Source organism: Pristis pectinata, chromosome 6 (genome assembly GCF_009764475.1).
Source record: "Pristis pectinata isolate sPriPec2 chromosome 6, sPriPec2.1.pri, whole genome shotgun sequence".
In the NCBI taxonomy this organism is placed as follows: Eukaryota; Metazoa; Chordata; class Chondrichthyes; order Rhinopristiformes; family Pristidae; genus Pristis; species Pristis pectinata.
The window spans coordinates 16,724,514-16,750,111 of record NC_067410.1 but is presented as its reverse complement, the minus strand read 5'-3'; the positions used below and the strand labels follow the sequence as shown (position 1 = coordinate 16,750,111).

General features: G+C 37.0%; 2 protein-coding genes across 5 annotated transcripts in view; one reads left to right on the top strand and one right to left on the bottom strand.

Annotated features, from left to right (window-relative positions):
* The first annotated feature begins 1,434 nt into the window (after positions 1–1,434).
* wu:fb55g09 (uncharacterized) lies at positions 1,435–2,532 on the top strand. Its single transcript, XM_052018324.1, has one exon. The coding sequence runs from the start codon at positions 1,818–1,820 to the stop codon at positions 2,388–2,390; it is 573 nt and encodes a 190-aa protein (XP_051874284.1). The 5' UTR covers positions 1,435–1,817; the 3' UTR covers positions 2,391–2,532.
* A 3,024-nt stretch (positions 2,533–5,556) lies between these two features.
* The window catches only part of nol8 (nucleolar protein 8), a 30,938-nt gene continuing 10,896 nt past the window's right edge, over positions 5,557–25,598 (bottom strand). For all 4 annotated transcript variants that reach the window (XM_052018908.1, XM_052018910.1, XM_052018909.1 and 1 more), the window contains exons 7-17: positions 23,614–25,386; positions 21,746–21,898; positions 19,005–19,124; positions 18,131–18,215; positions 16,139–16,289; positions 15,480–15,563; positions 13,722–14,026; positions 10,978–11,101; positions 9,435–9,502; positions 9,212–9,294; positions 5,557–6,999 (exon numbers count right to left, since the gene is read on the bottom strand). In XM_052018908.1, the coding sequence (XP_051874868.1) occupies positions 6,946–6,999; positions 9,212–9,294; positions 9,435–9,502; positions 10,978–11,101; positions 13,722–14,026; positions 15,480–15,563; positions 16,139–16,289; positions 18,131–18,215; positions 19,005–19,124; positions 21,746–21,898; positions 23,614–25,386 (3,000 nt within the window). In that variant the 3' untranslated portion in view covers positions 5,557–6,945. The remainder of the gene's footprint in view (positions 7,000–9,211; positions 9,295–9,434; positions 9,503–10,977; positions 11,102–13,721; positions 14,027–15,479; positions 15,564–16,138; positions 16,290–18,130; positions 18,216–19,004; positions 19,125–21,745; positions 21,899–23,613; positions 25,387–25,598) is intronic.

Sequence of the window (25,598 nt, the reverse complement as noted above, 5' to 3'; positions counted from 1 at the left end):
AGGTGAATAAGGTGGTGAAGAAGGAATGCAGGAATAGTCAGTTCATGGAATATAAGAGCATGGAAGTCATGGTACAACTTCATGAAACTTTGGCTAGACCACAGCTGGAGTATTGTGTGCAGTTCTGGTTGCCACACTGAAGAATCTCTTTGCATTGGAAAGGATGCAGAGGAGATTTACCACAGTGTTGTCTGGGATGAAATGTTTGTTATGTGGAGAAACTGGATAGTCTGGGTTTGTTTTCCTTGGAGGGGAGAAGGCTGAGAGAGGACCTGATGGAAGCATACAAAATGATCAGGGCCGTAGACAGGTAAGATGGTGGGAGACTTTTCCCTCATTGTAAAGGTGTCTAAAATCAGCAGGCACAGGTTTAGGGTAAGGGATAAGAGGTTTAGAGGTGACGAGCAAAACATTTCTCACCTTGAGGCATGTTGGAATCTGGAATGCACTGTCTGATAGTTGAAGCAGGCTACTGCACAACATTTAAGAAGTATCTGGGCAAGCACTTGAATTGCCAGGATAAAGGTGCAGAAGGCTACCGACTAAGTGCAAGAAAATGGGATTAGTATAGATGGTAGTTAACGGATGGCATGGACATGGTGGGCTGAGGGGCCCGTTTCTGTGGTGGATTACTGTATGACTCCCGAGAACAGAAAATGTTCATGAAAGTGAGTGTATTGACGACAATTTTATGATTTTCAATAATTCAACTAAAATCTGTTAATAAAGCCTTTTGAAATATTGTGGACTTGAAATAGGAAACGTGAGATGCTGGGTGTCTGTTTCTGCAGATTACAGTACAAATAAAGTACTCAAGACATTATGTTCCGAAAGACCCCTCCCCCATTCGTTCCCATGTGCCAAAGCGTTGGACTTCGCATTGTAAACAGTGAAGAAAGCAGCTGCTGGTCACGTTCGCGTTGGTTGTCTCCGCGAATCATTACAACCACTGGATCATGAAATGCTGACAAAAATGCTCGTTTTGTGACAAATCCTTAACGATTTTAAAATTTTTATTTTTACCACCACCAAATTTAAAAACAAACTATTAAGAAAAGTACATAAAAGTTACTCTTAACATGGAGTAAGGACGACCAAAATTTTGATAGAGGTAAATATTAGCATCGCAATGTAACAGTAAGTGACCACTGGAAGTTAACAAGTGAACTGCAAATGGTCGAATTTATGAACTGGACATTTAAAGCTTTTTGTCGAGATTGTTACCTATTTAAACAGAACCTTTATTCTCTTTATTTTTCTCGCACCACCCAACTTCCCCCCGCCCCCCAATACTTTACGTTGCCTATCTAATAAGAGGGAAGAACCATTTTTTTCAGAGGCAGCGATAAGTGGCGGTTGTCATTGGTTGTTACAGCCATGTGATATGCAAGCCTCGCATTCGAAATCGGAATGTTAATAAGTAGAAAGCCCAGTAACAAGCGGTACCAGTTTTGTAGCTAGTGGACGGTGGGTTGTGTAGTTACTTTCATGTCTCTACCCCGCCCCCTCCTCTCTGCGTTAGCTGTCTGGAAGAAAGCGTTTTGAGAGATCTGTGTTGATTTTAATGTATTATAAAAATTAAATTCCTTGACAGCAGCAGAAGCTGATCCTGTTTCACCCAAACCTGGGCATGCACTGTAGTAAACGCTGGGTGAAAAAAAAGTTGAGGAGGATAGTGAAAAGGTAGACGGAAAGAAGTGCTTGCGGGCACGTCGGTAACCACCATCGTTCAAGGAATAACGTTATTCCTTCACATCGTACAGCTCTGAAGCCGAGGAGTATGTAACAAGGTAAGGCACGCCTAACAAGTAGTCAGAATGTCCCACAGCAAAAGAGGCGTTGCCCGTTGGGAGGTCAGTAAAGAGCGACCTGATTACAGAGTGTGTTCGAAGCACAGACCCGATTGGAAACGAGGGGGTCATCGCTGCCATAGGCGAGGAAGAAGTGAATGTGCCAAAGCGGGAGTTGTCTTTGGCCGTGGCAGCCAACACCAGCCGACTGCGGCTTCGGGGGTGACATTACGCCCAGCCAACATCTATGGTAATCGGGCACCAGGCATGAGAGCGCCCAGAAATACCAATCAGTTCCTGATGCACGAAAAATATCAATTAATGCACATGAGGTCAGACTCGACCGGGAGTGACAGTGGCTCAGAAATAGAGTTGGATATTGACATCGACTCGTATTTGGGTGTGTTGGAGAACGCCCGTGGCGGTCTGGACTGCACCACGTCTCCCCCGTGTGACGATAACCTGCTACATTTCGAATTCTTTGAGTCAGTAGATCAAGATCAGAGTATACAGTACTTCCCTTCAGAAGACGACGTGGTGAAAAGCGAACGTTTTATGCGACAGGACTTCGCAGCATTCTGTAGTGCGTTTGAAGATTGATTAAACGTGTCACAATCAAGTTACCTTGAGGCGAGCGGTTGTCGAAGGGGGCGGGAAGTTTTTTTTCCACCTACAGTAACGTCTGCGAACTATTTTAACAATGAGTATTGTGTACTTTGCCAATAAACTTATTTTATTTTAACATTGTCGAGTCATTGTTTTAAATAGAACATAGTGTTCTGAGGGTCTTAACCCGAAACGTTGACTGTTTTCTCCTTCCATAGACGTTATTGTCCCAGCATTTCTGTTTTCGTTTCAGGTATCTTCATTTGCAGTTTTGTGTTGCAAGATTAATTTAGTGTTCCTTTTCAGTATTTAGATCCAATGGTTTAATGACATCTGGGATCACTGAATGGCGGAAAATTGATCCGCACGTATCTGGAACTTTTTTCTTTTTATAGGGCTTGCGTACTACCCATGTCATGGGATACTTCGCCTTCGTATTCGTTAGGTTAGCGTTGGATTCATTTTTATAACCGCGAGAATTCGCGTGTACGTTGGAGGGTGAGGGGAGGTGCAAATACCATTGAATTCCACAGCTAAGAATAAAAACATTGGGGAGAGGATAGTTTTGACAAATATATTGGTTAATAGTTGGCGTTTTAAAGGTTCGCCAGTGGCGGAAACGGCCACTTTTACATCAGCAACATCGAACTGAGGAGGCCCATAACAATTCCGATCTGTTATCTTTCTATCTGCAGGACCGAGATACAGAATATTGTTTGGGTCCAGCGAAAAGACGTACGAAGTCAAATTGTATGAGAGCTTTGTCAACGAGTTGTGCGATTAATCTTGATGAAGCAGAACACTTACTGAATATGCATAAACTGGATGTGCAAAATAGTATCAGCCTCATGGCTGAGCTCCAATTCTTAAAACTACTAATTCTTACGTACTTAAATTCGTCAGTATTGGTTAACATACCTGATTTAAACGCACGTTAATTAACTACACAAGGAAAGGTTTAGTAAAGAGCGAGCAAAATAACTGCAACCCATTGCAGATTTATTGCCGAATTTAACCAAGTAAAGATTTTAATTTTGTGAACTGTTGCTTGGTTTCTTCCTTCACGGCGCTGGTTTCAAGACCAATGCTAGAGAGACTGACCAGAGAAGTGCTGTTTTATTAACCATTGGTTTCAAACTAGAGCAAGGAGTTCTGTCCGGAGACCTGGCCACCTTTTATCCCTGAAACATTCATTGGTTTGTGGGACGTGTATAAATTGATGGCTGCATTTCCTCATTATATCAGTGACCACTTTTAAGTATTTAATTGGCTATCATCTGCTTTGAATTAACTGGGGCTGCAAATAGAACTATGAAGAGGAAAAGACTTGCATTGTGAATGTTAGAATTGCTGCTGCTATTAACAGCGAAATATAATAAAGCTTTCTTCAGTGTCCAATCACAAAGTGATTTTAAAGTGACAGTCCGAGGGGGAGAATGTTGAAATCAGCTTATTTGCAAAATACCACATCAAATAGTTTTTACTAGCCTGGGGTGGGTTGCAATGACCCAATATGCATCGATGTGGCAGGAGTAGATGTCACGTGGTTTTAAATTTTAGCAGCCCCAAAAGGAAATGCAGAATGTAATCTTGCAGTACAGAAGGGGATCTTTTGGCCCATTTTAAACTTGTGATAGCTTTTCCAAAGTTTCTGATATGAAAATAGTGAAAAGATAGCAATGGTCTTAGATATGTTAAACCAAGCTTCCAATCTGCCCCCTCAAGTGAATGCTGGATGCTAGATCCCAGAGCGCAATTTAAAGAACTGTGGCTTCTATGTTTCTGGGATAAATTATTTCTGCTGAATAACGTGAGCCTGTTTTTTAAGCAAATTTGTTGTGTTCCCTACGTTTTGCCAGTGACCATAATTTAATAAAGTAGTACTGTAGCAGTTGCAAGGGCAAGCGAGGCATTATATAAATGCTACTTATTCTTTGAATCAAGTGCATCACAAAATCACCGATTGTTGCAGGATTTCTGCAGTAAAACCTGAATTATCAACTGAAATTATATAGAAAGAATGGGACACTATTTGAATGGCAAGGGAGAAAGGCTTCCATTCAACCCCCATCCCACCTCAGTTTATTCCTTTGAAGTGGGTAGTTATGCTGTTGTTTGGTATCTATAAGTGACCTAAGTCTCTAAGTTATCATCCAGGTGGAAACATAACTAATGCCCACTGAAGGATATAGATTACAATTATCTCAATGGAGTTTTATATATAAATATCCTGATGCTTCACAGAATAATCAAAAATATTGGCAGCAGGCTGAGGAGGATATTCGGAAAGCTTAGTTAAAGAGGTAGGTTGCAAGAGATTAGGGAAGTAATTTCAGATTTATTTGTTTCAGCTGCTGAGAATTAAGACCACGATGAACTTAATCACAATTCAAAAATTTTGCACCAATAAAAAAAATTAATAATTTTCTTTTGGTACCTGTTATCTACTCAGTCAGATCTGCTTCAGTGGCAAGCTTGGTGTGTGATGAAGAGATGTAGCAATGAAATCTCAAAAAAAATCTGAAGTGCATAATTAATACAATATTTCCTCTTGCTCAAAAGTTTGAGGAAATTCCACAAGTAATTTTTTTTTGTCAGGTTCAGGCAAAGCCAGCATTTATTGTCCATTCCTGATTGTGCCTCAAGATGACTGGTTTGTTAAGCCTTTGCTAAGGGCAGGATTGCAAGATAATCAGTTGCATTGACAGCTGTAACTGTCAGTCTGGAGTTGCTATGTAATCACACAACATGATTAGCCAATCAGAGGTGATGTAGGTTAAAGTAGAAAATGCAAGGGGTTGTGTCATACTTGGAAGATGTGTTATTGTTGTATGAAAATCATTCAGTACAACTTCCCAAGACTTGATTCTTCCTTACTTCATATATTACCTTGAATAGGTAATCTTGCCTTTCCTTTGATCTAAATTACAAATTATCTGGGGCAGCAAATAGAATAAAAATAACCCTTATGAGGTTTTCATAGAAAGTATCACAGGATACCACTGTATACTCTAGATTTATCTAAATTTGCAGAAAACTGCACAACTAAAAAAACTTCTCAGCCTAAAATAGTGCATTTCAGTTAATTGCAAGGTTTATTATAAATAAAAATAAATCACTAGATTATAGAAATACTAAATTGTTTCACGGGGTTATTTAATTGCCACACAATTGAGAAATTCATGATCTTTTAAGTACTTGCATGTGGATCTGAAGCAGACTAATTGATTGAAAGATTGGTTGAGAGTTCCATTTTTGTTTTATTACGTGACAATGTGAACAAGGTCTCTTTTTTGATCAGCAACTTCTATGCTTCTCCATTCCTGCAATAATAACCAGTGTGATTATGGTAATCTGATAGCCTCCAATATTCTTGAAGATTTCTTCCAAGTAATCCAGACAGTTTTTTGTTCTGGATTTCCAATTTTTCAGTGGATACTGAAATAGGTCCCATTAGGTCTAATAGAGACAGGAGAATCTTCAATGTAAATCACTGAAAGAAATCTGATTTTCCATTTGCAACAACTATCCAATTAAAATATTGCTAATTTGTTAGATCAAGTATGCCAAAGCCTTTGAATACTCTTTTTTTATTTAAAGAGGCAGGGTTTTGAATGTATCTGGATGAGCACATTCATTGTTGTGCTGATTTTATTTCTCCCCAGTCTAACCAATCGAGAAAATTCCTAAGTTGCATGGACTGGTAGATGTGAGAAAGAACTGTACATATCAACTTCAACTGCTAATTAAGACTGGACAAAGCAATATCTCTAACCATTGAGTATAAAGTAAAAACTAAAATAAAAACAAAAATAATTGACATACACAAAAGGCAAGGCACCATCAGTGCAAAAACAAGGTGTAATAAAGTTTTAGTAAAGGGACTGATTCATCCAGAAACATAAACATGCATAAAGGTTCTACAGAAGTGATCTGCTATATATTCTCTGGTATTTGATGATCACAAGTAAATCTATCAGAGGCCATTTAGATTATGGAAAACATTGTTTTGATATAAACAATTGTGAACATAAGTTGTTCAAGTCTATTGTCTGAAATCAGTCCTCTCCATTTCCACAATATTTATTGTTTGAATTGGGAAAGTTGGTAAAGTTGAACTTCTTTTGGGTCATTTAATGGACAGTCTTCTTGGAAAATAAGGTACAAAACTCTCCAAGTGTCTCATTTAATAACTGAAGTTTTGTTACTCACTCAAAAGACCAAAATCAATAGCACTTGATAATGTATGAAATATTAATTTATCACTTTAATCACTTTTATATTTTATACAAAAAATTGCAAAACAAAATTTTTAAATCCCCCAAACTCTACTGAGCTTCCATCCACCCTTACCTTGTCTAACCCCAGACTCCTAAATTAGCTTAGCCAAAGTCAGCACTTGTCCCGTTTATGACCATAGGTGATAAAACTAGAATGATAAAGTATTTATTTAATAGTCTTTATAAAGAATAGGTCACAGCAAATATTCAAATATTCCTCATGTAAAATTTCTGTCTGAATTAACAGCACATTATTCCTATGAATTGATCTATTGCTTGTCTTTTCTTTTCTGTCTTGCAGCTTTGTGCTTCTCTCGGTACTCCTGAGAAATGGGAATAAAATGTGATGTTATATAAAATGTTAGATTAACACCCTTTCTTGGGTCCACACATAAATGACTTACCGATCATCCAAAAAGGGCATCATTTCTAAGAAGTGGGATATGCATATATTCTCTTTTTTACACTATCAGAAATGCACCACAACTAAAGAGCTGAATGTTGACTTCAAGAAGGGGAAAGAGGGTGAACATGTACCAGTCTACACTGGGGGAAATCGGCAGTGGAGAGAGTCAGCAGCTTAAAATTCCTGGGCATTAACATATCATATTGCCTGGCCTGGGCCCAACACATAGATGCAATCACAAGGAAAACACACTAGTGTCTTTACTTTCTTACAAGATGAAGGAGGTACAGCTTGTCACTGAACACTCTAATAGACCTCTAAAGATGTACTGTTGAAAGTATCCTGACTGGTTGCATCATGGTCTGGTACGGCAATTTGAATGGGCAGGAACACGAAGTTGCAGAGAGTAGTGAACTCTGCCCAATTCATCATGGGCACGTTCCTCCCCACCATTAGTAGTATCTACAGGAGGCGTTGCCTCAAGAAGGAACACCCATCAAAGATCCCCACCATCTGGGCCATGCCATCTTTTCACAACTACTATTGGGCAGGAGGTACGGAAGCCTTAAGTCCCACATCACCAGGTTCAAGAACAGCTACTTCCCTTCAACAATTCAGTTCTTGAACCAAATGGCAATCACTAGAGTTTAGCAACACTATGACTACTTTGATCACTTTGCACTAAAATGGATTTTGTTTATTTTTTTCTAATTGTGTTCTTTCTTGTAAAAACTGGGTATAATTTATGTTTATATTTTTCTTGTGAATGCTGCTTATATGATGCTATGTGCCTGTGATGCTGCTGCAACTAAGTTTTTCACTGCACCCGTGCATACATGTACTTGTGCATGTGACAATAAACTCGACTTTGACCATTCCAATAAGATATTAAACCAGGTCATCATCTACCTTCTCAAAAAGATTAAAAAACTCTAGACATTATATTTAGAAAAAAACAGGGTGGTGTGTTTTCCTGATGTCTTGGCTAATAATTATTTTTCAATCAATATCACAAAAATGTACCATCTTGTCCTCATCATAGTGCTGCTTGTTGAAGCTTGTTCAATGCAAAATGGGTAGGAATACTTTATTTCCTATGTTACAATAATAACTACTCTTCAGAAGTACTTCATTGCCTGTATAGAGCTTTGGAATGACAAAGACACAAAAGGCATTATGTAAATGCTACTCATTTTTTTTGGATATAATAATGACCCTTAAGTAGTCTATAATCTAAAAATGGAGTAGCAAGCTAAAGAGTGAACATAACACAGTAGAATTCAATATTAGGATTGAAAAAGGGTAAAGGATGAAGCAGTTTTAAAATTCAGATAAGGCCAACATAACCCAAAGCAGGTATTGGCCACAACAGACTTGGCAGAACCACTAACTGATAGAACAACAAATGAACAATGGGATTTATTTAAAAAAAAATTACTTGATGGATTATACACCTATGGATGGATGTGACATCTCCTCCTGAAATTGCTCTTAGTATCCTTGAAAGCCTTTTCTTGTGTTCTTTCTACAGCCACTTTGTATTCCTTTGCAGTTCTTTATTTATTTACAAATCTGGAGCATCACTACTATTTTTCCCATTTGTATAAGCCCTCCTAGTTTCTCACTTCCTTAACCGCTTGACGGATATGACGCCTATAAAGTACACCTTCACCCCACCAAAGGGCAAGACTCCACTAAGGGAAGTGAGAATGCCATGTATGGTCTTCAATCATGATAAACCAAGGATAAATTACTTGATATGCAACAGAAACCAGAAAAAAAATAGTGATGGCAATATTAATGCTATTGAAGGATAGATAAATTCCCATGTTTCTGTGGATTTTACCCCAGAGTGATAAATGATATTGGTGAAGAAATTGATAATGCATTAACCATGGTGTGCTAAAGCTTTCTCGATTCAGGAGCAGCCCCTTGGAGTGGAGAATTGCCCATATTACTCTTCTCATAAGGAAGGATAAGTTAAAAAATCATCAGCTCTTTAGTCTAATGTCTGCAATGAGAAAGTTCTTAGTCAAACTGTTGGTCACAGGTTCCAAGTTTTTGAACAAAAAGCAGATGGGGAGGTGATAATTGCAAGATGGAATCTGGTTATTTGTGAAATCATTTACCTCAATTAGTAAAGCCCGGTTTTCTTCCCAGACATCTCTCTCGTCTGTCAGATCTGTAGTTCGACAAAACAGTTTAGGGCCATCTAAATGCAAAGAGAATAAGCCTTGCTGAGCCATAATCTATTTAAAATGTCATCTCCAGAGATACAGCGATACAAGAGTAAATGAACCAAATAATTCCAATAATATTAATGCAAAATATCTTACACTGCATTTACTTTACCTTTGAGCCTTTGGTCATCTCTGAAAAAGAAAAAGAAATTTGCTTTCTTCTCAGGAAATGGTACCAAACTGTAAAAAGAAACAAATGTCACTGAAGTTCTCAAGCATTCAAATAAGCTTTTTGAATTCTAACTAAGATTAATCAAGAGGATTAAAATCTGAGTAAAAGATGTTCAAAGTACAAAGAAATGGTAATAGGTCATAATTTTTACAAAAAGTTAAAAATGTAATTCAAATATTGCTGCAATAGCATAATTCTTAAAGGTAAGCGCAAAAGGACATCAAAACATTTTTAAAATAATTGGCTTTATAATTATTGGGAAAACATCAATTTTTCTGCACTTCAGATTCCAACTTAATACATGTATTAAGCTTCTAGTTCTATCACATTCGTGTTCACTAATAGAAAAAAGTGCTTAAGCCAATGCTTAAGTTAATGTGCAAGTTTAATTTACTGCTTAATTTGAAGCTTATAGAAGTTTATTATAGAAGAGTATTTTCCAATCTTTTATTTTTCTTGTAATTTACCAATTATGCTTAGACAAGTAATTTAAAAGTGTGCAATTTCAAAGTAACTTTAAACAATGCAATTGGATATAACATTTGAGGACTGTCACAACTTTTCCTTTCATGTATTTTGACAAAAATCAGTTTGTATGACATTTCACATCAACAAAATGGATTGAAACTCCCTCCAACGAGCAAGCACGCCAAGCTCGCCCTTTGCCTGCCCTTGAACCACATTACTTCTTCCAGTGTGGTCAAAGGTGCAGTCTTTCAAAGGGAAGTCAGCTTCCAATTGATTGAGGAGGTATTACCCCCAGGCACATTAGCTGTCAATGAAGCTGAGTCTTTGCAAATGTCTTCAACATACAAAATCATGCAGGCATTATTTAAAAAAATTAAAACAGTGTACAGGCACTAGGCACGGTAGTGCGGCGGTTAGCATAACGCTATTACAGCGCCAGCGACCCAGGTTCAATTCTGACCACTGTCTGTAAGGAGTTTGTACGTTCTCCCCACGTCTGCGTAGGTTTCCTCTGGGTGCTCCGGTTTCGTCCCACATTCCAAAGACATATGAGTTAGGAAGTCGTGGGCATGCTATGTTGGCACCAGAAGTGTGGCGACACTTGCAGGCTGCCCCCAGAACACTCTACGCAAAAAGACATATTTCATTGTGTGTCTCCATGTGCATGTGACCAATAAAGATATTTTATAGAAGTAAGCATGCACATACCTAAAAATAATTAAATATATTTAAATGACTTAAGTAAATAAAAAGAAAATCACCTTCACTTAATTTTGTCTGCAGCCATTTCAATGGGACTGCTGTTCTTGTGCCAGGTTAGCAAGACACAGGTTCAGCAGGCAGATTTCTCACCCTTAAGAGCTGGGAAATCTGAAGAAGTCTCCATTTCCTTGTAGCTGATACTTGGGAGTCCCAATGTCCTCCTAGTTAAGTGCTTAAAAGCCAGCAGAGTCCCTTATGTGGAAAATCTACCCAGAAGAGTCAAGTCAATTCAGAGTTAACAAAAAAGATTTACCTTTCTGCAGTGTCATCTTCGCAATTTTCTATCTCACCCTCGTCTTCAGACGAGCTGTCTTGGAATCGAGGATCTTCATGCCATGGAACTGCCGACGTAGTTACTGGCTCAGTTTTATAATGTTCTGAAGTAGTAAAAGACAAATTGAAAGTTTCCATTTGTGTAAGTTCTTTTTGAACTTAGGAGAGTGATACTTTTGATTACCACACTCTGTTGAATACCCAATATCAGCAGTTTCCTTGTATAGGGAAGGATAAATGATGAGCCCTGTTTTTTTGATTTTTCTTTGATCTAATCTTCAAACTTCCTTTTCTCTAAACTCCTGGAACATGTTGTAGCTTCCCAAATTTGTGCCTATCTTCCTTTCCAGTCAGGCTTCTGGCCTGCCACCGTACCAAAATGGCTTTTAACAAAGTCAATAAAGGTATTCCATGTGATTGTAACAAAGGTAATCCATGCCACTTTATCCTTTTTTCATCTATTTGTAATCTTTGATATCCAGATGAGTAGATCTACACCCAGCCAATTCCATTCTTATCTATCCTATCCAAAATCATCAGCAGTTCTTCCTCATCCCACACTCAGCACACTACTTCTGATATCCTCCAACAATTTACTGCACCTTCTTGTTTTCATCAATCAATGACACACAGCTGTACTTCACCATCACTTCTCTTTAATTTTTAATGACCTTTCCATTGCCTCCAAGTTGTTAAACTGTTTATCCAATATCTAGTAATTAATGAGCAGAAATGGCCTCCAACTAAATACAAGGATGAACAAAGGAAATAGCTTCTAACCCATTCGCAAACACTTCCTCCTAGCAGCAGACTCCCTGGCAGCTATATGAAAGTGAACTAGATGGTTCAAATTTTGATATAATATTTGACTCAAGAGTTGCATTTTGGATTGCCTATCTGTGTCATCACTTCGACAGCCTATATCAAATCCATGAAATCACCCAACTTTTTTTTATCTCAGTTCACGTGCTGCTGAAACTTACATCCGTGCCCCTGTTACTTCTGAACTTGACTACAATAACGCAATGATGGCCAACCCTCCTTTATTCTCTCATAAACTGGAGGTCATCCAAAGTTCTACTACCACTGTGCTAACTCAAGTTTTACTCATCCATCATTCCTACATTTGCTGGACAACACTGGCTCCTATAACGGGGAAATTTTAAAATCCTCATCCTCTCTGAAGAGTATGATCTCAACCTGTGCTACCTCTGTCATCCTCTCCAGACTTATAACAGGATGACATATTTACACTCTTCCAGTTCTGGTCTTTTGCTCATTTTCCAATTTAATCAGTTGACCTATGAAGCTCTTTGAGAAGTTTTCACAACATTAAAGGTGATATGTAAATGAGAGTTGTTACTTCCAAATAAGTTACCATCAGTATACGCCCCAAATCAACTGGAAAATTGTTAACGAGGGTGGCCATTCAGGTATGGAATTATTTCTACAGTGATATGAACATATTGGTGTAGTGTTGGGCTGATAAAATCAGTTTCCGTATCAATAATTTCAATTCACAAATTATATTTTCAATATATGACATGACAAATGTAGAAAATACATTCTGACGAATGGATCTATTCCAATTTTGCTTTCTATTCCTTTCCTGACTTTCTCTAGTCTGGTCTGTAACCTTCTCTCGTCTTGCATCCTGGAGTGTGTTTGCCCTTCCTCTGGTTCACTGCACACTACATCTTCCTTCACTCCAGTGGCAAAGGCAGAACCCTCATGTGATATGTACAAATAACTCTGAACGTTGAGTTCGATAAAAGGTCATTGATCTGAAACATTGATTGCTTCTCTTCCCACTGATGTTGCCCAACATGGTGAATATTTCCAGCCTTTTCTGTTTTTATTTCTTTAACAATACGCTATTACACTCTAGAAACTGTTCCCATTTTCTATCTTATCCATTGCTATAAAAAAAGTTTCCCTAAATGATTTGCCTTGAATTGTTCATGCTTTTCTATTTTCTCTCCAATGTCCTATTTGTGCCTGCGGGCAGTCTACTTCAAGTGCTTTGAGATAACTTGTTACTGAGTGATCATAATTCAATTGTGTACTGATTGACGGTGCAAACTTCCATTAATCTGGTGTATGCGCATGTCTCAATGTATGTGTGTGAAGTAGCAGCTGCAACAATAGAAAAATTCCAACTACCAGAGCAGGGCTGAACTTGCCAGAAGGACATGGAAAGGAAAATAAGTGATAAAAATTGTATTTATGTCTAGCCTTTCATAACCGTAGGCTGTCCCAAAGTGCTTTGCGCAAATGAAGTACTTTTTGACGTATAGTCATAGTTCTAATGTAGGAAAACGTGGCTGTTCATTAGAATACAGCAACTTCCTGTGAACAGTTAGGTAACCCATATGATCTGCTTTATTAGTGTTGCTTTATGGATACATGGTAGTCAAGTTATCAGTGAAAATTTAACACCAAATAGACCTATGGGATACTTTTACATCCACCCCAAGAGATGGCACATTCTTAGTACTGGAGCCAAGTATCAAGAGTCAAGTCTCTTGAATGCACAATCTGCTGATCTAAAGAGCAAGGATGAGAATTAAGGCAGGTTGGTATTGGATATCAGAAGAAATTTTACTGGACTTTTGATCTGTAACATAATTAGGAGGCTGAAACTTAGCACCATAAGGGAAAAAGTGTTCTACTCCCAAATCTAATCACCAAAATGATAAAAACGATTGTCATAAACTTTTTTACCTGGCTTTTGACTCGAATCATGAGCGGCAGCTTCAAAAAATGAAAATGTAAAATTAGTGGAGTCCTTCTTTACAGCATCTTTACTGGAAAGGAAATCAAATGTGTGCTGGATGGTTGGCATTTCAAGAGATTCAGGGCATTGATTTTCAAGCTGACTCTCATCTTTCTTATCCCAAGCAACTTCTTTTTCTTTGGTACTAGAAGCGAACATTCCTTTCAAGTCCTTGTTCACGTCATAATAGATTTCTTTTGATACTTCTGGAAGTTTCTCTTCCTCTTCTTTCCTTTTCTTTCTTTCTGCTTTGCTGCAACATTTATGAAATAAGTCAATAGTTAAAATGTAAATTTGATTAATTTGGCCCAGATCAAATCATCTTTTCTCAGTAGAAGACAAACTTCAGACACAGGTTAACAGGTGCAAGATGTTCTCTTTCTAATATAACTTGTTGAACCAAATGCCAAGAAAAGCTATTGGCCTTACAGGGATTACCAATGTCCTTTCCAAATCCACTGCAGATATTTACAACCTTTAGTCAGAGAGGTTCCTAGATGTTTCAGACTTATAAAACAAATTTTTAGACCAAGCCATGTTAAGAGATTTTCAGACAGATAACTAAAATTAGATTGGAAAACAGCAAATGTATTACTCATACTCAACAACAGAGGAGAGATTGAAAGGACATACCAGGTAGCCCAATATTAGTTGTTGGGAAAAACTTGGAATCTATTATTAAGGAAGTGGTAACAGAATACTTGGAGAATCATAATGGGATGAGGCAAAGCCAATGGATTTTATTAAAGGGAAAAGAAAAAAAATTGCAGATGCGGGAAATCTGGAATAAAAGCTGAGAATGCTGGAAATGCTCAGCACCTCAGACAGCATCTGAGGGGTTAACGTTTCCAGTTGACTTTCCAAAGTTGATCAAGGTATGGGAAGAGTTGGAGAAAGACTGTGTGAAAGTGAGAGCAGGGTGGAAGTTGGTTGAAAAGGGGATGAAACTTTCAAGTTCTGTACTTCAACAGGAAGCAGAACTGATGCAGCTAATATTGTAACTGAAAAAGTGATGAACCTGAAAACGACTTCAACAGGAGAGTAAAATTGCTCCTTCTGAAAGATACAACTAGATTGTTCAGAGCAGGACAAATTAATTCTTTTAACTTGAAAATTAAGTAACATTTTTACAATAAAAAGTTTATTTTGTCATGTAAAATACAGAAGTTATATCTATAAATTGTGGTTTTATCAAATATTGCAAAAAAATTGAGTTTCACTGGCTTCAGGATTCCTAATTTTATGCAACTATGGAATTCGATACATTTAATTATTGTATTAAATTAATCCTCAAGTTTCCACTGTTCAGGATGTAATTTTATTGGAGGGGATGAAAAATTTATCAATCTTTTACGCACCGATACGTATGACCCAATTAACAAACAGCCATCCGCAAACTTTCTTTACCTTTCTATAGCACAATGTTTCAGAGCATCAATACATCCCACAAGCAACATTTTCAATTCTGGCATGAAAGGCCAGTTCTGTATTTTGTAGCACAAGCCTCCTACTGAGATTATCATGATGATACTGGTCTATTTTGGAATAAATATTACAAATAAATTGCCATACTATTGGTTCAGAATGTTTCCACAATTGGCTAGATTACAGAAATACAAAATTACTCATCTGCATTCAAAAACCAAATAGTAATTGTAGATTACTATGTACTGTACCATATAGCATTTAAATAAAACAGTTATTACCTTTCTTTCTTGGATTCCTCAAATTTGTTTTCATAGATAATGTGATCCTTTCTTGTAGGATCATAGTGCAGTGCAGAAACATCTCTGGGAAAAATGGAACATTTTATTTTCAATTTTGAATATAAATTGGAGTGTTTATCTTTGCAAAGTTATTGAAAAAGAGTGCAACTTAAATGCTGCATTTTTGTAAGACCAGTGAAATGTGAAATAGCGTACAGTAATATATTCTATTTTCCTTTTGGTGTCAATTGTTTCCTTTGGGAAACCGTCAGTCACTATTTTGTTGTACGGAGTGGAAGCTACCTTCAATGCAATGGGAAGCTGGGTTTAAAAGAACCCAAATGATCTCCACTAGACCTCTCAGCAATTTCTAAATCTATTAGTCTTTAATAGTTGCTAACAAAATGTTAAAGCACTTGCAGGCTGAGCAACAGATCTACATTTGACTGCAACAAAATATCTTGTTGGCTTTACAGTTAAGTAGATTGTCACTATGTTTTACCCAAGCAAACATACAGTTAATATAACAAAAATTTCTTCCTTTTTTAAAACATGCATTGAAGTAATTGATGATGTTGAGTTTGTAATCAACAATGACAAATTAATAATTTTAGGCTGTGTCCAGTTTTACAAATATGTAAGAGTTGATGAATACATACTTAAAATGCTTTAATTTTCTGTGTTCTTTATTGACTTCAGTCTTTTCAATGACGTCTTGAACAACACTCTTCAAGATATTCAGAGCTCTTCTTTTCTCTGCAACAAGCTCTTCTTCCTCAATATCCTGACTACCAATTGTAACTGATTCTTCTGCAAAAAAATATAATCCTAAATATGTTGGTAATAGAGTGCATTTAAGTAAATTGCTGCTTCATCTGGAAAGACTATTGGGTTGTTGCACAACAAGAAAAGGAAAAATAAAAGGCAGCTGTTGCATCTCCTGGGATCGCGTGGGAAGGTGCCATTAGAATATTCTGACCTACTTTTTGTCTGGCTTTCTCAAATGCATCAGAGGTTAGTGAATAGCAACGAGTGTGAACCCTGGCAGATTTTAATCTCATTTCTCATTCATTGTTTACTTTCACACTTTGAACAGAATTTCCATAATCCAAAACATCTTTCAGTCTCAGATGACCCAAAGCGGCTCGAAAAAGAAAAGGTTTCAGTCAAACCACTTTGTAAATAATCTCGAGACTAAGATAAAATACATAGTTACTCAGATATACATTGTATTATTTGGTAATCCTATTTGGAACATCCCTATTCAACCTATGCTACGTGATGAACATGGCATGACAAGTCTAATACAGACCCAATCTCAGTGGAGACTTTGCTTAAACAAGGCTGTGCCATGGCACCAATTCCAAACCCATACAACTGGTGTAAAAGAAAGTCATCCTTAATCCTGAGGTACTGCCTATGAAAAAGACAAAAGTACTGGAGAATTCCTTCTACCTCTACAGCATCCATTCCTCCCCTCAAATTAAGGTAAGACCTCAGCAAAATCAATAAATGCATGGAGCTAAATTCAATAGTATGCATGAAATAAACAAATTTACCATCATAAAAAGCTGTAGATCTATAGTTAGGAATACTTGAACAATTCATATCAAATAGACAATATGCACATTATGGCTTACTGAAGGCAAGAAGATTTTGCCAGATAGCAAAATGAAGTGTCTATTCGTCTCACCTCAAATTAAGAGCTAGGAAGTTGGATGCAACAAGTAAGGCTTTACATAATCTGATGCCCTGGCAACAAACGTGTTCTGCACTGTGAATGAATCAGAATTGTTGCAACTTCTTTTAATTGTTTCCAGTTAATACAATTCAGTTAGCTTTTCTTTCTCCTCTCAAGAGTTCTTAATAGTCTCCTTTTTGACCCTGAAGTCAACAAGCTGGATCTATTATTTTCTCCAACAGGACAAAATGTTAATTCTTTCTTCTCAATAAAGTGAATTATGTGATGTATTTCCTAGCCTCGGATTTTTGAAAATGCTTTACAATGTAGTCATTACTGCAAGGTAGGAAATATGACAGTTAACCACAATGATCTTAACCAATATTGAGACAAATGACCACATTGTCTGTTCGGCAGTCAAGAGGGCAAACAGGATCATAACACCTCCATTAATTCACAAAAATGGCTCTAAAGATAACATGCTTAACTTTCTGAAGTGAGGCTTGAATACAAGAGACCAATCGCAGAGCTGAAGCGATACAAGGCAGAAATAAAAGAGAGATAATCTTAACTTTGGGAGAACTTTATCAGAATTGTACATATGTTTCACTTAAACTCCTCTTTTACTCTCCATTGGACTTGATGTAAAAGGGATGGTTTTGGCTTGGTTAAAACTACCTCTGATGTTTATCAGAACTGCTATACTTCAACTCGACTGATATTCTGAATGGTATTATTTCACTTCAACACAAACAAAGGGACAAGATGGAAGGATCCACAGGAAGATCTATAGGCAAAATGTTAATCTTCATTGTGTGATCTATTTAAGGTCTGTTCAAAGAATATCACAAGAAATAGGATAGTCCAATGAATGCAAAAACATATCTAAACTTGATGAATGCTAAAACAATCAAAAATCAAAATAAAAATAGTGAATAAAGTATATTTCATGAAAATTTATAGTAGTCACCCATGTTTTCATCTTCACTTTCCAAGAATCGTTCATCCATGCGAAATCTTTCATCTGTACCAAATCGTGATTGTAAGGCCAACAGCTGGAAACAGAGAGAATAAATAACTCATTTAAAAGTAAATCATCTTCCTCAAATTACTTTTTCAGTGAAAAGACATTTCCACACTCTTTGATTTCACTCTGCTGGTAAATCCTGATGTGTGCAATGTCAGTCCAGTGTGTTTTTGCATGAACCTCTTGTGGGAGAAGCTCCTTATTTCACTCTATATCGCATTAGATTCCCCAAGTCAAAAAATCAACATTTAAGCCACATACCCCTGGAGGGCACAAGACTCTTAAGCATAAAATAATTTGTTTTAATTTATTTGGTATTTGGGACATTGACCAGCAAATATGGTATGAGCTGTTACAGAATGCAAGCAAAAAAAATGCTTTAAATATATTGATTGAAGAATTTCAAATTAGACTGCCACTTCATTTCCTTATTGCCATATCCTCGTAGAATAGAGCATGTACTGAAAAAAGATCATTCAATCAGTTAGGGAAAAGGAAAAATGTGCTTAAGATACTTTGCAAAGGGATCTAAACAATTAAGTTCTATAGGTAATTAAAAAATTAGGTTTTCAATTTCCTATCAATTAAATAATCAGAATTTTGATTACATTTAGGAGTAAGGATCACATGTTGTTCATCAGTTATAATCAGAGCTACACCTTGAAGTGCAAATGAATCAAAATGGGGAGAATTCACTTGTTTTCATATAAATAAATGACAATCATTTGGTAAAAAAGTTTTCTTCTTCTGAGCACTGTAGAATACAAAAAATGTCAATGAAACATTTGTGCAAAATCTCTTGTACTGGAATTCTTACCTTCTGACCAGCTTTTCCTTCAAACTGAGGCTTGATTTTGAAACTTTCACTGTGATCATCATTGTCATCTTCCTCCTCCTCACTATCAAATAATTTCCCAATGGTTCTACTTTTAAAATCCTAATGATAATTCAGAAGAAATAGAAATCATTTTAGTTTATAATAAATTAGATATATTCCCTTTGAGAGTTTGAAGAAATAAAATATCTTGAGAGGTGAAGAAAACTGAAAATCTGGTGTTTCTAGATTTTTGGAATGCTGGATTGGAAGCCTTGAATTACACTCTTGAGTTTGAGGGACTACGAGTAAAGACACAACCTTCACAGTGGGTTTTCATATTCAGGAGGACAAATTTCATGAAAAGGCCAGGACAAGCGTCTGCACTCAAAGATAAAGCCTTGGAGTGAAAGGGGCAAGGAAAATTTATACAGGAAAAGAGGTTTAATTCGCTCCAGCATCCTTCAGCAAAAATTTGTTTGAATTCAAATTCCAATCCCATTAGTTGTTGTGTGGATTCTCGGAAAAGACAGAATATGGTTAACTGTAGGGTCCTTTATACAACTCCCACCAGTTATTTTTCCCCCTTACTATTCCTTAGGGCAGGCACGGTAGTGTAGCAGTTAGCGTAACGCTATTGCAGTGCCAGAGACCCAGGTTCAATTCCGGCCACTGTCTGTAACAAGTTTGTACATTCTCCCCGTGTATGCGTGGGTTTCCTCTGGGTGCTCCGGTTTCCTCCCACATTCCAAAAACATACGGGTTAGGAAGCTGTATGCATGTTATGTTGACGTCGGAAGAGTGGTGTCACTTGCGGGCTGCCCCCAGAACACTCTATGCAAAAGATGTATTTCACTGTGTGTTTCGATGTACATGTGACTAATAAAGATATCTTGTCTTGTCTTGCATGATTGGACATTTTAAGCATGGCATAGCAGAATGACTGGAAACCCTTGAAACAGTAGAGCAATGATACAACCACCAATGCAATGAGGAAACAAGGAAAAACTATAAACAACTCTTTAGTTGAAACTAAGAATTTATGTAAGCCAGAAAGACCAGCAATGTCTCAGGTTCAACTCCCAATCTATAATTGAGGTGATGAAAGATTTCATAATTGGGAGAGTTGAAAGAGTAGGCCAGGGCTGCTCCACATTTCTGTCAAGGCATTTCTACTGAAAGTCCACATTTGAGGACATTAGGCAAGCACAAGTCTGACGCAGCTCAAGTGAAATCACCTGTCAATGTTTACCATCTTGGCTCACATGAATTAAACATTTGAATAAGGTATCAGAGATTGCCAATGGAACTGGGATCTTTACTCTCAAGGTCCTTTAATCACAGGAATCTCTGATCTATCACCACTTTTCTGTCAAGGCATTTCTACTGAAAGTCCACATTTGAGGACATTAGGCAAGCACAAGTCTGACGCAGCTCAAGTGAAATCACCTGTCAATGTTTACCATCTTGGCTCACATGAATTAAACATTTGAATAAGGTATCAGAGATTGCCAATGGAACTGGGATCTTTACTCTCAAGGTCCTTTAATCACAGGAATCTCTGATCTATCACCACTTGACCTTTATTCCTTGACCCCTTCTAATGTACCATTCTGTGTCCAACACTATATCTAAAGAACTCTAAAGAATTATACTTCTTAAAGCCAAACTGTCGAGTCCCTAGCCTTCCAGTTATATATATATATATATATATATATATATATATAAAATCAGAAGCCACAGATCTCCTCAACGGATTCTTTGATATCCAAGTCCACAGCAAAGCCTTATCTAGGCTCTCCCAGACAATCTCCTTTGATTTGGTTTCCATCTTCTGTTTCCAAAGGCTGCAATCTGATACAAAACTACGATCAGCTCTATCAAATCTGGATTATCCTCCTCACGTGTTGTGCCTCAACTTTTAAAAGGATAGCAATTACCAGCTCCTTAAAAGAATTTTCAGTTCTTTGGTCCTTGTGAGTTACCCGAACCATTTCCAAACCTTCTTCTCTTTCTGAAGTTTCTGAACATGTGGCTGCCTTCCAAATCCATGCCCATCTTTCATATAACATGTCCGAATCTCTCCTGTTAGTTTATCCCTCAGCACTTTCTAGTTTCAAATGATATCCTGTGTAGCTGTAATTACGATGCTTTATATTTCTTGACCTTTTCTCAGCCTGTGATGGAATCAGCTACAACATCCAATTCTTTTTTTCCTGCTTCGTTCCACTCTCACCCATCCAACTGTAGCCCCAAACAAACAAAGCCTTTCACTAATTTCATGGTCAGCTCTCTAATAATTCTTTGATTTCCTCTGCTTCGTTTTTTATCTGACTGTGAAGGACCTCGAGTCATTTTTCTGTTATAGGTACAACATAAATGCAGTCAACTTTGCAGCACTACGAAGCGAATTGTCACCAATACTAGGGAGAAACGGGGATAAAATTGCATTGAGCAAACATGTGTACATGTAGAAAATTTCAACCTAATTGTTTGGGGATACAGATTGCTCGTACAAAGCTTTCCATAATCCAAAGCATCTTTCAGTCTCAGATGACCCAAAGTGGCTCGAAAAAGAAAAGGTTTCAGTCAGGCCACTTTGTAAATAATCTCGAGATTAAGATAAAATACATAGTTACTCAGATATACATTGTATTATTTGACAACCAGTCACATTATCCTTAAACCAGAACAGCTTGATGCTGAGATTTCAAAAAAAAAGCCAAAAAAACTAAAGTACTTACTTTTGCAACAAGCTTTCTATCTCGACTTTCTGCTGATGTGTTTGCATCTTCTGCCCTGCAACTGTCTTCATCACCTTCAAACACTGTCTCACTTTCAGGCTCTTCTTCATAATCAAAGACAATGTGCTTTCCTTTCCCAGCTTTCTGACCTTCCTGTAATAAAAATATTATTTTTATAAATCTGAAAATGCATTTTTCTTTAGAGGCTAAAGTGAGGAATCCAACATGGAGTGTGATTGTACATCACTAACTTAAAACTCATAATGTAGAGATGTTTAAAAAGGGAATAAAATAAACGATTAACTACAGGTAGCTCTGCTGTAACACGTTTCCATAATGCAAATTGATGAATTAGGGAACACTATTTGTAATATATGGTCCAAGATAGTTATAACGCGATTTTGATTGGGAACTAAAGAACCATTTAGGAGTTACTTTTGAAAATTGACAAGCAGAAAAAAAACTGTCTTGGAAAAATACTGTTTCCATGTAACCTCCCCACAGTGACGAGACACAATTGTCTCTTAAGAACACAGGCTGCTAATTTCACCGCAGAAGGCCAATGGAAATTGACAAGCAATTGCTTCTATTGATACTTGTGAAAGGATACTCTATTAAACAATGTAACATATGGCCTTCAGTATTTTTAGCTTGCAGTAACAAAATAAACTTACAGCTATTAAAAACATCTTTATTTTTTTAAAATCCTGCAGGAAAAATAACTTTGTTATTGTGAGTCTGAAACTCTCTAGCCCCTTACCCTTCTTGGGAACGGAACCATTGCATTATAGCAGAACTACCTTCACTGACAAGAATAAACAAAGTTTACACCAGCCTATTATCAGGGATGGGAGAGAAGTAATTAATAAAATGCTTTTTAGGAATTTGTATTGTTGATTCAATTCTTGTTTGTACATTGTGTTTATATTTATTTTAATTAACAGTTACAAAAGATTTTGTTAAATGTTAAATTATAAATATATAAAAATGTATCAACTACTACCAAAAACATCTGCTTAACAATATTCTTAGTATTTCATTCAATGCCAATTTAGAAAGTTTCAGATGCCAACCATTAGCAAACAACAAATAATAAAAAAGGTGTTTCTTTCAAACCAGCCTGCTAGTTTCTCTATCAATGGATGAGAAACAATAACTGTGTCTGTCACTACAATCCATGTATGGATTTTTGGAGTAATCCGGTGGAGTCCACTTTGTCGTTAACCTGTAGAGGGAAACAGGTATTTGTGTGGATGGCCACGATTTGGATGCCTTTCGGGGTGAGGCAGATGTGGTGGAGCGGCCACTGCTGAGTAAACACTGAGGTGTCGTTTGGGTTCCAAAGTGGAACATTTGGATTTCGTAATTACTCTCTATTTTCTCTCTACATTTTGTCTTCAGTCAATGGTGGTTTTGAAGAAGCCTTTGCTCACATTTCACCTTCTGGCTTGCTGAACTGAACTTTGAAAACTATTCCTGGACTTGGAGTTTGGGAGTTTGCCAGTCTGCCACACACACACACACACCATGAGTTTAGTTTTTGGGGTTAATGTTAAAGATTTAACATTTTTACTTCTGACATTCTAACATTTTTACTTTTATTATTCTTATTATCGTAAGTAGTTATTAATAAAGTAGTTTTTAACACTTATACATGACTCGGTGTGTTTCTTTGGTTGCTGGTTTGTAACACAAAATGGAGTCTTCTGGAACGATCAATAAAGACACATTTAGTGTCATTACTACCTTTACATTTAGATTTACATTTAGTGTTGTGTAGTCAACCTAAGCAAGTAATCTGAAGGAAAAAAAGACTTGCTATAATCAATTTTCAAATTAAAAAAAAGAAACAAAAATTTTGAACCTACCAAATCAGAGAGGGCCCCCTGGATGAGTTTCTTTTGCACTTCGGCCTCTTTTTGTCTTTGCTGTACTGCAGCCAGTCTTTTCTGATTGTCCGATAAGCGCTTATTCAAATTCTGAGGAGATCCTGCAGCTAAACTACAAGTAGTATTCTCAATGCCAGGGGAAATACTTGATTCACTTCCATCTGTAGATTCTATCTTTATCTTCTCATGGACACTTTTGGTGACAGACGATGATGACAAATCAATCTTCTGAGGGTTGGTTGGTTTTGTATGCAACGTTGTTTGTTTCCCACCTTTAACATCCTCCTTGGATTCTTCAAATTTATCTTTATTCATTAATGTGGAGTTACACATTTTATGCATTTCAGATTTTGATTTTTCTTCATTTTCAAACATACCATGTTTAACACTATAGCTAGGAGAGGTTGTGGTGAAAGTGCTGATTTGAAGAAATTTTGTACCTTTGAAAGGTGGCGGTTTGCAACTACTTCTCACATCACTATCAGAATCTAATACCACAGACCTCGATCCATTCACTTTCTCCTTTTTAACCCCTCTACTGTTTGTTTTCTTTACCTCAGAAAGACAATGAGTGTCTTTACAAGAAAGCAAGTTACTTAGCTGTTTGTTCGATCCCATTTCAGAGTCACTGCTGTCCTCATTCTGAACAACTGAAAACATATTGTCTGAAATAGTCCTTTGGTTCAAGATGGATAGGTCTTGTGAAAGTGACATTCCTGAATTTGGCAAGAGGTTCAGTGCAAATGGGATTAATGACTTATTTTTAGGAAAGTCCAGTTCACTTTTCTCTGATTGACTATTTGTTTCCTTAGATTCAGAGGATTTATTTGCCAACTGTTCAAGGTCTGTTAGTGACAGGTCTATTCGGTAACAATTTCTTGTCATTTCTTCATAATCGGTATCCACACTAGATTCAGAATTGTCATCTACTGTATCCTCATTACTGCTGTTACTTTGAGATTCACAATCCCCTTTCCCAGTGTTAACTTCAGTCTCACCGTTCACAAAATCTGCTTTACTATTAGCTTTTGTCTGTGGCAATTTTTTGCAAGGAATCATTTTTGTGGAGATAATTTCATCTGTGTCAGCAGAGTCATAATCACTCCCACTTCTATTTGATGGGTCATTGCTAATGCCTTTTAACATCTGTCTCTTTGAGTTAACTAATGCCCAGTGGGTTTCATGTTTTAATATATAATCCTCACCAACCACCTCCAAAGGAATGTCTTGTTCTTTTACATCTGTTTGACTTAATCTTTTACTTTTCTCCTCTTCTGTAATCAATTCCAGTTCTTCAGTATCAGAATCATGGCATGCTATGCGAGCTTTTGATATAGCACTGTTTTTAGTGGCAGCAGTAGTTTCTTCCTTGACAAGGTTTTGATTCTTGAAGCCTGCACAAGAAGCAGATTCAGGAAAGACAAACTTGTTCCCGGTCATATCAATCTCATGCTCATTAAACCCCCTACTGGCATTGTGTTTGACTGAGTCTGAACGTATTTTGTTTGTTTGGATATTGCAATCAGAATTAATGAAACTCTCCACACTGTATTTGTTGAGAGATAGCTTCTTCCTTTTTACAGTTTGCGTCTGAGTAGGGAAAATCCCTCGTCTTTTCTTATTTGTCTCCTCGTCATCTTGCTCATCAAGATGCCACGTAAGTTTGGTCACTGGCGTTTTGATTTCTGAATCCGAAAGGTGATCAAGCTTCTTGATGTTATGACAATATTTAGAAGGATCATACTTTTTAATGTTAAAATAGTTAAGGATTGTGCTAAATTGTGTTTCTAATTAAATCAATGTAATAAAACAGCAGAAAACACTCGCATGAAATTGCAATATAATCCTTTAGAGGGTGAAAATAACTAATGTGCTGTAGAACATGCATGGCATCCTTTAAGTTTAAATGCATACTCAACTCCTATTGCTTATTAACAATGTATTTCTGGAAGATTGTGGGTTGA

Coding starts and splice junctions, on each gene's coding strand:
- wu:fb55g09 (XM_052018324.1), top strand. CDS start 1,818: ATGTCCCACAGCAAAAGAGGCGTTGCCCGTTGGGAGGTCAGTAAAGAG.